This window comes from Panonychus citri, unplaced genomic scaffold (genome assembly GCF_014898815.1).
Source record: "Panonychus citri isolate SS breed McGregor unplaced genomic scaffold, ASM1489881v1 Contig00144, whole genome shotgun sequence".
Taxonomy (NCBI): domain Eukaryota; kingdom Metazoa; phylum Arthropoda; class Arachnida; order Trombidiformes; family Tetranychidae; genus Panonychus; species Panonychus citri.
The window spans coordinates 48044-62402 of NW_026515549.1; the positions used below are offsets into that span (position 1 = coordinate 48044).

The 14359-nt window shown below is 31.2% G+C and overlaps 1 protein-coding gene across 2 annotated transcripts in view; it reads left to right on the top strand.

Annotated features, from left to right (window-relative positions):
• LOC128396402 (doublesex and mab-3 related transcription factor 1-like) overlaps positions 1-14079 on the top strand; it is a 40625-nt gene extending 26546 nt beyond the window's left edge. The window contains exons 4-5 of one of the 2 annotated variants that reach the window (XM_053356979.1): positions 6990-8686; positions 8771-14079. In XM_053356979.1, coding sequence (XP_053212954.1) covers positions 6990-7207 — 218 coding nt within the window. In that variant the 3' untranslated portion in view covers positions 7208-8686; positions 8771-14079. Of the gene's footprint in view, positions 1-6989 lie in introns of both variants that reach the window. The other variant, XM_053356980.1, reaches the window with a different exon arrangement.
• Positions 14080-14359: the final 280 nt, after the last annotated feature.

The window sequence follows — 14359 nt, forward strand, 5'->3', positions numbered from 1 at the left end:
AACTCACAGTTTCAGGCCTGAGTATCTATTGAAAACTTCATGATAGCTTCACACTGAATACAAATGAATAAGGTGAAAAACTGGATTCACTGAATAAACAGATTGTAGACAAATTCACTTGTACATAAATTTTTATCAATAGTGAATTCATGCCTCAATATGAATTTGGGATAAATATACATTCAAGTAAATACTTTATACCATGAAATAACTTGTGAATATTTTCAGGGGGAAATTTCCTTGCATGATTATCATCAAAAACAGTTTTTGCTCTTGCTTATTTTTGGTTTGGAAGCAAATTTCATTATAAAAAGTTTCAACTTCTCTTAATTATGTCAACAGCGGAAATCAAATTGATGTTGACAATCAGGTTACAATTTAAATGGAAAATCTGTCTCGATATTTATTAGAATAGTCTGAGCATTCGTTTGCAATTTTGATCCATCTATCGTTTCATTTTTGTAACATTCATTTATTTAGTTTACCTTTTGAAACATTCAACTCACCTGACATACCTGAACTCGCTCTGATTTACCTGATGTGATATTGATGATTTGTTATTATGTTGGCGTTTTTTTAATCTTTGATGCTGATCCTGATTCTCCATGTTATCATGAATTTTGATCGCATTTTAAATGAACTTTTGTGTTATGGAAGTTGATAGTTTTTTTATCTCAACTGGATTGAAAGTGTCAAAAATTTGGCTAGTTGCTTGAGTGATGATGTTCAATAATGGTTTTAATCTAATATTAATAACCAGTAAATTAAAGTTGCTCGAATAAAGATTTTCATTTGATTGTATTCAGCTTTTGATTGCTGAACTTTTCATCGTGAAAAATTGAAAAGGATTGAGGTAACTGATCAGAAATTCTCAACTTTTCTATTCACCTTTCATCTTGAATTTCAGATATTTATTCATTTGCATTTAATTGAATCGAGATTCAATGTCTAAAAGTAGAAGGCATCTTTTGATTCAATCGATGTAATTAGAGAGAAATACTATTTGATGTTGTTAAGATATTAAATCAAACTAAGAGTCAATAAAATCATACTCACTATCTAATGTTTGACATTCAAACAAATTCATAAACATGAATTATCGTTGACTCTGTGACATTAAACTATTAGTAATACAAATGATAACGATCATTGACAATTGTTTCATTGATGATGTTCTACTTGATTGATAAATCAATAGATGGATTTGTCAGGTTGTGTCTCAATGTCATCCAGCCATATTTTCTTGCTCTCTAAATTATATGCAAACTTTACGGACAATAAATGACCTTAAGTATTAATGATAATATGATCAGTGAAGTTATCAGTACAAAAATTACATAAAAGACGAATCATGAATTTTACTTATGAAAAAGGATGTTGCCTGTTGCATGATATGAACATTACACGATAATAGCCATAGAAGAGAAGGTAAATAATCAGCTGAGAATAACTTTCTATGCTTATTTTATCTCTCAATCAATTTTATCTTATGTTTTGTTATCTTCTTTGTCCATGTTCAATTGAGTTTCTATTCAATTTGAATGAATTTTTTTCTCAAGAAAATAAAATGCTCACTCTTATGATCATTATCCACATTCTCAATTCCAATCTCACCTTTTCTCCTTTATTATCACCATAATCATCGTCTGATGAATAAAAGTAATGGTAAACTAATTGAAGGTAAAAATTTCCAAATAACTAAACGTAAATTAAATAATAAAACATTGAAACAAAACTATTATTAAGAGTGAAAAATTGATTCAAATTGGGAATTGAAATCACCGAGAGAAAAAGTTGCCTCATTTATCTACGATCGATAATAATTTACTGTAATTTGCATAGAATATAAAATGAACACGTAAATTCTCATGCAAATTTCAACGAATCCAATTGAAAACTGAATCAAGGTAACAACAAAATACAATAATAAAATAGTAACATGAATTATTGTAAAGTCTCGAGAAAACTTTGCCTCTTTCAGCTTCTGCTCGCAAATTGCTACAATTTAGTGAGATTTTGACTTGTACAATTTTTGATGATCATCCTACTGAACCCACCTCGAAGACAATTCACCAATTATATTGACAGAATAGTTTCCCACTCCCTCGAAATAACTGGCTGGTATTGGGTTAACCTTAAAATTCAATGGGAAAAATAGTCGAACCCATTGAACCTTAGATCTGTTGGATGTTTCTTGTCAGTTTCATCAAGAGGTCTAAGTATCAACATTTACCTTGACAAGAGAAAAAGACAAAAGGTTTTACAGTTTCTCGTTAAATTTAACGAGGCCCAAAGAAATCGTATCTGACCACATTTCTTTTCCATGTCAATGGATAAAGAGGAAGATGATGATGATGATCTCAATTGTTTTCTACCCATTCTCTCAACATTATTGCTGTTGATCACAATTGGGAATAGTTTATACTTGGACAGGTCATTTTACTGTCATCCAATAGAAATTTTTGTTGTTGACCTGAACCTTTATTGATTTACCTTTTTAACCAGAAGTCAAATTATCCAAGGTTAATTTGAATAATCTGTCTGAACTTTTAGATTAGCAGTGGTCATTTACTACCACTATTGACTAGAAAGATGATGTTGAGTTAAATTGTTATTGTATCAATGAAGCTCAATATAATATCATTGATTAGGAAGCGTCAGTTGAGATTTCATGATAGTAATCAGATTCTGTCAATAAGTGAATCAAAATATATCAGGTCTAAATGAACATGTTCTTTGTTACTTGTTGTCTACCTTGACATGTTCATTTTCATCATCACATTATCATCTTTTTTCGTCTTCTTCTTCCTGATTGTGGTTCTCTAGAGAATTGATGGAAAACGAATGATCTTTAATTTGCTTTGATGAGAATCAATCAAACAGATTGATTCTCTTTCCAAATAGAAAACAAGAATCCACTTGTTGCAATAGAAACAATTGAGAAAATGAAGATAAAATGATGATCGACTGAAAGAGAGACGAAGAGAAAAGAAATCGAGAAATCTTTTTAAAGAATGTCAAAGACCTGGAGTGTCAAGTGACAGGGTGATGGTGGAAAAGAGGATGAGTAGATAAAGATAAATGTATTAATAGTAAGAGATGTTGGTGATGGTGATGATGATCAAGAGAAGAAGATGAAAACAACATGATGGTAGAGTAGGAGGAGTGAGAGAAGAGGGTGGGGTAGCCTGAGAGATAGAAATATTTGACGATTATGTAATAATCATGAATCAACACGAAAAACCATTTAAATCACGATCAACATCAAATTTGACAGATTAATTCATTTGGAATCATTTCTGATTTTCCATTGATTATTTTACCTCAAATTTACAATGGCCTTGAAGTTATCTAATTATGTTTGATGGGTCATTTAATTGTAATCGGTTTGATTTGATTGATTCAATGAAGCAAAAATCTAACTTGATACTTTTAATAGCGAATACTTGAAAAGCGCGGGAAATTCCATGTCTTCATATCTCTTCAAACTAAGACCTTCTCCCTTAATAAACTCTAGTCTGAAATTTGTTTAGAATTTCTTTCTCTTTTTCTCGAGACGATTTCCATTGAACATTATTTTAGGTATTCATCTCCATCTTCATCTTCTCACTTATAAACTTTTCTCCTTTCACTCAATCTCACTGAAGCTCTATCGATCTTTCGTCATCTCAGGCTAGTAACCCGAGAATCGGTTATTAACCTTAGTCTTTCTATTTTTTTCTCATCTTCCATCCTCACTCTTCTTCTCTTATATCTTCTTCTGTCGACCTTGTCTGCTACAGAAAAGGCCATAAACATGATGATAATGACCTGATTCTATTGGTTAGTATCACCAGAGAATACTTTTGGAACCAAAAACTTTTGCATACAGACTAATCCATTGAAATCAATTCGAGAAAAAAATATAGATCCAATACTATTTCATAGAAATAATAATTTGTGTTAGAATTTGATAATATGTTCGACCCTACATCTTTATGAGAGAAAATTGGAAAATGAAATTTTCTCTTTTTCATGGAAATTGTGAAAAAAGTTGAACGTTTTTACCTTGTCTGTTATTTAGAATAGCAGTCACTCAGACTCAGTAGTTGTGAAATTTATCGTAATCATTGAAACAAGTTTGCTGTCAACTCTGCTACTATCAAGTAATTATCAAATGCTATCGAAAAGTGTTTATATGAAATTAGAAGATGATGAAGAAGATTGAAAAAGAGTTGTTCATAGATCGTCGAAACATTTAGCTCGTCATGATTTATTTCTCTTCTCAGAATCAACACTCAGAATTTCATCATCTCTTTTATCAGGACAACAGTTTTTCTTCCCACAATCAGTTACATGGGATTTTTATCTACAATCTCGAGTCTTCTGTTTACTCATCTTGGTTCTTTCCTCCCCAACAATTTTAAAATCAATATCTCAGCTCCCTGAACAATAGTTTGAATAGTCTCTTTAAATCAATGTTGAACATGATTTTCAATGATGATTCTTATCGTATTGTCACCATCGACATTACCACTGCCTTTATGTTAACACCTAATTTCTCCTCGGAAACATGAGATCCTCTGAGGATATCCGACTTTTCAAAATGCAATGTTGCCTGAGAGCAAAAATAATCCAGATGATAATATTATCATTTACATGATGCTACCTAATAGTTGTTATCATAACTCTTCAGAGTTATATCAATTACTTTAAAAAAATTAGTAGTAAATCATTTTAATTCATTTCCATTGATTAACTAAGTTTTTTGGCGAGAAAGCCTATTCAGGTGAGCATATGTTGTACATAGTAGTTGGATAGCGTGCAAAAAACAAATTCAACAATTGAAATTCAATCCAATACTAAATTCCATGAAATTTATTGAGAAAACCAGAAATATTATTCAGCTTTAACGTGGTAAAAATTTCATCATTATTACTTGAACCATTACCATTATTACAGACTAATCATGATGATGATTATTATTATTGCCATCAGAGGTATTCTTACGGCTATTTGATCATGCCAATGATATTTCTGATTCACTATGAGAGATGGAAATACTGAACATTCATGAACATAATACTTACATCAACTGAATAGTAACTACAAAACATAACATAACAGTGAGAATGAGCTTGCAAGATGATGAGAGAGATGAAGAAGGGAAATATTACATTATTATTTAGTCTTTTATGATTTTCCTTTTCCTCGACTACAAAATTCAGTTTACTTCATGATACGCACAGAGATCAAGTTATTAACTTTTGCTTTCTGTGGCTATTTTGGATTCTGAAGGTAAAAAGGGAAATTGTCAGAGTTTCAAGGGCATAAGAAATTCAATGGAATCTCGTGAATTTTGAACAAATAAATATGTTGCATGCAATGAAAACGATACAGCTCGATTCTTTGTACATGTTTTGTTTTTTCGGTCACAACTGGCAAGTAAAAAACTAAAAGAAACTCTTGTAGCAATTGTGATTCAAATGATCGCAATAACATGAGAGGTAAGATGAAGTTATCAGAATGAGACAATTGGCGGAAACAGCAAAAACCATCATTAGACATTCACCAAGAATTCACAACTTCAAGGTGACAATGGAAACATGTGTAGCTCTAGTTGTTTGTCTCTTTGTCTCATCACTGTTTCGAACAAAGACTGAGCTCAGAATAACTTGGAATAAGTCATGGAAAAGTGAAAAAGAAAAGAAAAATATAAAATTTATTGGCTGTTTATCGTATCTGTCACTCTGTGATTTTCGTAAGCTAATTTTACCTTGACGATCAAGTCTCTCAATTCTCTAATCCTTTTTACCTTATCATCATCCCCGTTCTTATCGATTCTCTTTTTGCTTCCATTGCTGCTTCTTCTTCATTTTCCTCTTCTCTCTCTCTCTCTCTTCCTTCTTGATGTCTTATCAATTTAAGAAAACATTTGTCACAGTGAACGTCAAGAAAACTTAGATAAAGTCATGCAAAAGCTTATTTCATCTTTATCATCATTTTCGTCATCATGAATCTTTTTCTTTCTTTTCTCCATCATTCTTATCATCGCCATCATCTTTTATCTTCATCTTAATCATTAGTTTTGCCTCTTTGCACCTCATCTTTAGGTGATAATTTATATAAATATTGTTTTTTAACCGAAGGATCCGAATCTCTCACTTAAATTGCCAAGATAATCTGTGGAAATTATTTGCCAATCAAATGTGAAAATTGGTATGACACTTTTCAGATAATGATAAATGATTCAACTCATAGATTTGATCCTATTAACAGCAACTCCAATAAGTGATATTTTCAACTTAAAGATGAAGCAAATTGATAATGTTTCAAATAAGTGATTAGTTTAGATTGTTTTAAAATAATTGTATACAAAATGTGAGTAATCAGTTTATATTCAGATCAGAACTTTTCTTGGTAAATTCATCAAAAATTGAATCCATATCATTTCATTTTATGATTTATTGAGCTTAGCAGTCAAAACATTGGTTATTTGTTCAATGTTATTGTTTTCACAATTAAATTGATTGAAAACTATTTGTTTGTCCAAACAATTAAACTTTCACAGCCAAATATTTGATTTGGTGAAACATTAGTGAATTCATATTTGTGAATCAACTTCGATGATATTTCATGTTAAGAAAGTTCAGAAAGTTCGTAAAGCTGCTTAGCGATCAGTTGATTGTCTTGTTATTAATCAATAATTAATTTTCTCCTGGATAAGCAGGAATATCAATTAAATAAATCAAATTAGTAGATTCTAATTAAATAATATAACAAGATAACATGAGACACTAAAAGTATCAACATGATATTTGCAATAGTTGCAGAAACAGAAAGATAAAGATAAACACAATCAACATGATTTCAATGATTGAATTTAATTTTCTTAACAACTCGAGTTGGTCCATAAAGATAACTGATTGTCATCTTGATAGACTCGATGTTAGAAGTAACCACTCAGAACAATCGTGCTAATAATACCTTGTTATCGTTTCTATTTCTAGAGGAATCAACATTACTCCAGAATCCATACAATCCGTATAAAAATGGGACAACTGTTAACATGATACACCACATGAATCAACCCGCAGTCTCTGAATTCATCAACACTCAACATTTTTATGAGAAAATACGAACAAGTTTCGGACATAAATTAGATGGAACCCTAATAACTAATAACTATAACGGTCAATTAGTTCGTGCTTTAAATTATCGAGTATAACTAAGCTTTAATCGAATTGGAAAGAAGCTGAAACACAAAACATACACAAAAACCTATTACAACAACGTCCTCAGTTGATCCTTTAATATCTTTTCTTGTTCGAGTTTATCTTTTTTTCGTTCCATCTCTTTCTATCATCTTCATCCTCATCCTCATCTTCATCATCATAATAATGTTCTCCTCTTCAATTCCTTTTCTGCTTTTCCTTTTTCTCATCAAACTTAATTGTTCTCACTGATGAAGTTAATGAACATGAATGAGAATACAAAAAATGGACTCGATAAGATGAAAGGTTCAAAGATAGAGCGAGAAAGAGACCAAAAACAAGGTGAGATTGTGAGAGGAAAGAGGGGGATAATTTCCATCAGCATTTCCCCTTCTGCCTCTTCATGGTGAATTATAATCTAGGTAATTGGAGATAAATTAACAAAAGGAGGAAAAGGCAATTGTAATAATGAGAAAAATTGATTCTCGTGACTAGAAACGAATTGTTCATCGTGTTTTAATCTACTTCATCTGCATCTTGAGTCAACATTTTATCAAAAATCGTCTCTTTTTTGTTCCCCTCATTTAAATTGGTCGTTATACTTTCGGAACTTTGTTAATATTATCAACTCTTGGATCGTCCAAACTGTTTCGAATGATTTTTCTGAATTCCCAATACAATTGGTAAACAAAATCATCAAAAAATGTAATTATTTCTGTTTCCACTCCTAAACCAAATTTTCCCTTGTTTCAAATTTCCTCATTTAAATTATATTCTCATTGCGAGTTAATTTCTCTTGAAATTTTCTTTTGTAAAATGACTTGATAATAATGAGAAAGTTTCGTTGAGCTGAAATGGGTAACCAGTCATCTTTTCCCTCGCCAAACCAATCGAGATAATAAGTTTCTCTCAACCGAATTATAACAATTGACTGTTTGTTTTTCAATATTCGACATTATTTCAGTTAAATCATCGCCACTCTGATCAGTAAATATTCAGTTTTTGCTTCTTCTCATTATTCGCTTCTGGTAGAGTTTCAACATTTTAACATGATGTTATCAATTCGATTGTCTTCATCATTCAACTAATTAAGTGATTAATATCTACTAATATCAATTGATGGTCAGCGTCAACATCGCGGAAACACAAAAGAAACTGATTGTATTGACTTTGCTTCTTTGGTCAATAATTAATTGTTTCAATCAATCGGAAAGTTATCTAGTTAATTCAATCAATTTAAAAACCACTGAGCTGATAATCTACTAATATCATTTGTCAAATAGATTTGTATAAATATTGGATTATCTTTAACAAGAAGGAAAAAGTCACCAAGGGTAAAGCTGATTAAAGAGATTAGATGAAAGTTAAATGTTGAAATTCAAATTATCTCTACTCTCTGGTCATTCCCTGTTTTCTGATTTCATCATGGGTTTGTTATCTCAAGAGATTGAGTGTCATCAAATTACTGGCCGAGTGATAACAAGTGATAACAGGTAACCTTCTTGGAGAAAGTCAATCAAACGGAAGAAATTGTATTAACTTGCTTTCTACTTTTACTTCTTCTCCTTCATCTCCAGCATTTTGTCTCCTTGGAATCAATCAAGAAGAAGAAGATGATTGGATTGATGAGTTAAAGGTTAATAAAAAAGGAGATGAAAAAGAAAGAGAAGAGAAGAGGTGGAAAGGGTGGCAAAAGGTTCTTTTGATGCTGATGAAGAGGAAAGAAAAATTTTCTCTAATTTGGATGGTAAAGAAGCTTGAAGAAAGTTCACCAAGGAATTTACTTGATCAGAATCATGAGTATGATCATGGCCATGATTGTAATGTAGATGATATGAGACCAGTGACCCTTAAAGAAGATGATGGATCCAGTAAAAAGTGAACGCGTTAATATCCTTTACTTGTGTTTGTTGCTTTATCAGAGACTCTGGAGGACATTTGGTGAGCATCAGGATCAACAAGATAATGGAAATGAATATGTGAGAATATTTTCCATGTAAATTGCTTATAATAACCTCGAGTTCTCCCCTTCTGCTAACGGCTATCGTTGTGATGTGATAAATTGAGACTCTAGATGATAGAAGAGAAAATTGATCAATATCATCCATGGATCATGATGATAAGTACAAGATAATTCAGAGAAAATAAAGAATTATCGTTATCATCTTTCGTTGGAATTGAGAAGATAGAAGTAAATAATTGATCTGTTGATAATTTAATTAATCATCCGAAAGACAAAAATCAATCGATTGCTCTTTCATCATCAATTTTGCATTGATGATTATGATTATGATTCAAGTGATAAGTGTCAAAGGCTAAACATTAACAAGAAAGAACTGTTTTTATGGAAAATCAAGTCAGTAAAAAGTGATAATCATTGAGTTAAACTTGACCATCATCAATATCAACATGAAATGAAAAGGAAATTGTGAACCTTCTTGAAGACTTATTGAAATTCTGGTTTCAAGGCTCCAATCAATATCATGGTAAAGCACAATTCTCCATGATTAACATGATTTTCATCAAATCTTCTTTCTCTGCATTTGGTCTGTCATTGTCATCACCAATTCCTGACTTAATTTAAGTATAAGCAAGATTATGTCTTAAATACCAACATGTTACCATGTTCAGACTCATTCTAATCACGAGATGAAAAAATGATCAAGTTATTTGATTACTGACCAGCATATGGAGCGAGGTAGCAATAAAATTGACCATCACCACCGATGACAGTTAACATGATAACAATCAATTAAATGAAACAACTTCTCATGGATGTGCTTTTAAAAATAATCAATCTCCGAGCTTCAAATATAAAAAACTTATTAATCTTGATTAATGTTTGGTTAATATGACAATTGAAATTGAAATTTAATCAATTCAATTGTTGAAAGCTCAAAATTTCAAGTCAAATGAAACTTTCTCATTACGATGCCATTGAAATCCCTCTCCTCTCCTCTCTATCATAATTTCGTCATTTCAAATCCCTAATCCCTAATCTCAATGTCTTCAATCAATATTGAGACGAAAACAAATTTCATCCTCATCTTTAATCATCAACATCAACATCAGTTCTGTTTAAATATTGAAAATATAAATAATGTAAAACTAATTGTTGATGTTGGAAAAAACTTGTTTATGTTCAAATCTCAATCTTAGGTATTCAATGGCAATTCCTTGTTGTTAATCATAAAAAAAACCCACTTCCTATTTCTGTCTATTTCCTCTTCTCATATATCTCCCATTGACTCGAATTGTTTTCAAAAAACAACAAAAACTTTTTGTTCTTTGGTTCTAAACCAATTTAAATCTCTTGGACTTTTTTGGCTTCAAGTTCGTCAAACGAACAGCAAATCCAAGTTTATACATACACCACCCAAAAAACATCATAATTGTTTTTCTCAACAACACCTTCGGCTTATGCTCAATTCTGTTTACGCATTTTTCAATGGCCTCTAATCGAAGTAAGTTGAATTCAGAACTTATTTTTATTTCTTTTCTGCCTGTTTTACTTTTACCTTGATGCTGTTTACTAGTGTAAACAAAAGGATCACCAGGCTGATCTCATTCTTAAAGAAATTTCTTTATATGGTAATGAGATTATTCAGTTACTCTGCTTATGTCAAGTAACAATGATAATAATTCTCACCGTATGAACGTGATGATATTTTCCACCTTCTCAGAAAGATAAGCATCTCTTTTCCTTTGTTGGGATGAGTTTTTTTTTCTCATCTCACAAATGATAACATGAAATTGAGAAACAAAGTGATAACTGAAATAAATATATCACATGAGATTGAATAGCAATCTCATGGGTACACATTGAAATGAGAAGATGATGGTGATGATACTGTTGATGGTTTATGATGCTAAAGATGATGAGAGAGAAAAGAAACATAATCCAAATAAAAGAAAACAAAGATTCTATTGAATTCTAATGATTATGATGAATATGATTCGCTCGCAGACTCGATTCCAAATTTTTTATCTGTCTCTTTTATTTATCTATTTCAACTTTGCTTCTAATCATAAATTATTATTCTGGTTGAAAGATAATTTGAAAATTATGAGAGAATTGTGAATGAAAGCAATGGAAACATTTATTTGGTCCAACAAAAATTATCTCTCATGTTGATATTATTGTTTATTCAAAATATCATGAGACAGTTTTTGAGTTTGGGAAGCAATAAATATCATCATGATTCTGATGATTCAGGGTAATGTTCATGATGATGAGAAATAATAATGAAAAGAAACAAAACTGACGAAGAAATTGTTTTGGAAGAAAAAATTGTTGCCATTCTTTTTTTCTTTTTTTTTTTTTTCCTTTATTCTCAATCTTTTGATTTCTGATTATTGTTACTTTTATTTTCTATCCATCAACAAGTCACATACACACAAAAGTATACAAATAACCCTCACCCAACTTTCCACATCCAATGAGCCATTTGTGAACAGTAATCATAATTGATGTGAAATAAGATATTGGAGTAAAACGACTGGACAGAAAAGGCAGGGAGAATGAGAGAGAAAGAGAGCTAAGGAAGTTGGAAAATGTTTACAGAGTGAGCCAGAGAAAAAAGTTATCCAATGGTCATGTCAAGTTTTCTTTTTCTTCTCTCTATCCCCGTGAAAAAAAGTTGCCATGAACTAAGAATTCTAATAATAATATTATCACCATCATGGTTATTTATCATGCTTACCTTGTAAATTTGTATGAAAGGTTGTTAAACGGTTTGAAAAATGAGGCTATTTAGCAATTGAAATGAGGTGAACCTTTGAAATTGACCAGTGTCCAGGATATGAAGAGGTAGAGATTCAAGTTTCCTTTCGGCTTCTTTAATTACATACAATAAGCACAAACCATTCGACCTGAAACATCACAGCTAAATGACCAGAATATTGAGATAGATATAGACGAATGAGAGATAGAAAACATGGAAACGTTCAATTTTAGAAAATGAGAAATTCTGTTATTTGTCTCTTTCTACAAACAAAACACATTCTCTTTGCTAGAAAAGGTAATTCCTGCAGCCACCTCACCCAAAAATCATCACCCTGTTCTAACCCTTTTGAACGAAAGAAAAAAATAAGTATTATAATGTTGAAGATAAAAACTGTCACATTAAATGTCCCCTAACATTACGTTGAATATGATTGATGGTCATTTTTGTTGGTTAACGTTTCTATTATTTCCCAGACCACTCAATGGTTTTTATTTATTTCATCACATTCCAGTCAGTCAAAGATAATAGTTGAAAGCATCTTGACCACTCTCTCATCTCCTCCTACAACTCCACCTTGATTATCTTTCTTTTCCTTTCAATCCAAAACTATCAACATTTGTTTTGTCCAAACATGAGAATGGACAATTTTAACAATCGTCAGGGTGAAAACTAGTTGCGGGTTGGCAACAATAACTATCAACATGATCAACACCATCAGAGTTTCAACGATTCAACTCTCAGGTTACAAAATGTGAGAAAAGACTGATCATTTCTGAGATTCGGAAAAACAATCATCACGCATAAAGTAAAACATAGTCTTAAGTATAAATTCAACTTGTTCGATTATCAATTTTTAGATAAAATCATACAACCAAAATGCGTAAACATCAAATACCCAATGATCTAAATCTAATCTTTTTCTAATTCCAAGCAACTTATTATCTTCGAAATATTTCTCGTTGTAATCGCACAAAAAAGACAAAAATCTTCACAACTTTAACTTTTTCACCAATCTAATTGGTAAAAAAGGTAAAAGAAGAAAGTTAAATTGAATTAAAACATCTAATAGATCAGAACTGGTCAGTTCTTTTTTTGTTACTCTGAAAAAATGTCCTCATCTTTTTGTAATGTCCGTTGGCCGTTAGACGGTTTAAAGTTTTGCTCAAAAAAGGACTGACCACCAACTCTAATCCAAACACCTCAAACCAATTAAACGAAGATAATAAGGTGTATCATCTCTCCTTTTCCTCTCCCAACCTCCACTTGCCTTGTACAGAAAACAAGAGAAAAAACTGTTCTATTATTTTCCACCTCCACCCTTGAAATAAACTCCCATTGAGATAAACCCTTTGGAAGGAAAACAAAAGAAGACAATTTGGTGGCAAAAAGAAAAAAACTTTAATAACAAATAGCTAATAATTTATCCATTACTGAAGAATGATGGATGTAAAATATCATCTCTCACTCTCCCTGAAACTCCTTCTTTTTTATTATCAATTCCCTGTTTTCCCATAAATCCACCAAACTCAGGAAACATCATCCCAACAACTATCACCAAACAATAACAACAAATGCTTGTAACAAGTTGTTTCTTCTGTCTGTTATCAAATAGCTTCTCAACAGACGAGACCCAATAAACAGCAATATAACAATAAAATGGTTAAAACATGAAATGCACCACAACATGAAGCAACATGAACCATTTTAATAAACACCCAACAGCGTTGAAACCGCCAAAAGGCGATTCTCATCATAATAGTAATAATAATATGATCATCATGAAGATATCAATGATGTTAATAATTCTGATGATATTAATGTAACATGATAACAAGAAAAAGATGAAGGTGGCAAGTGGGGAGTAAATCTTGAAAATGATCACCGGTTTGAACTTGGAAACAAAATCTAATAATCTTTCGGATAACATGATGTAACTGATTCATGTTGCTCAATTGAGTCAACTTATTACATGGTAATCACAATGATACAAACATTGGGGTAAAGAATAGTGAGAAATAGACAAATCATAAAATTGTATAGAAATGCTGTTGGAACAATTTGAATTGTTGTTTATTGTTCACAACAATCTCAATTGTTTTCCTTAAATTTGATTAATTTTTGTGTGGAAATTTGTATTGATTAAAGGCTTATTTTACCAATCATGTTTGTATCATTATCTTCATTGTAAATTGACTGAAGCTGAATCAATAGTTTTGAAAAGTGATTGAGCAATTTGATTTAATTGTACTACACTCAATTGATTTACCGATATTTTCTTCTTTGTTAATTGTCATAATCAATTGAAGTCTTTTTCTCATTTGTTACAATTGAGATTAATTTTTACCTGGAAAAAGACTTTGATAACAATCAATTAAATGAGAGTAATTTGTAATAATAACAATTGTGACTTTAATATGATGATAAACTTTGTGTGCTGGT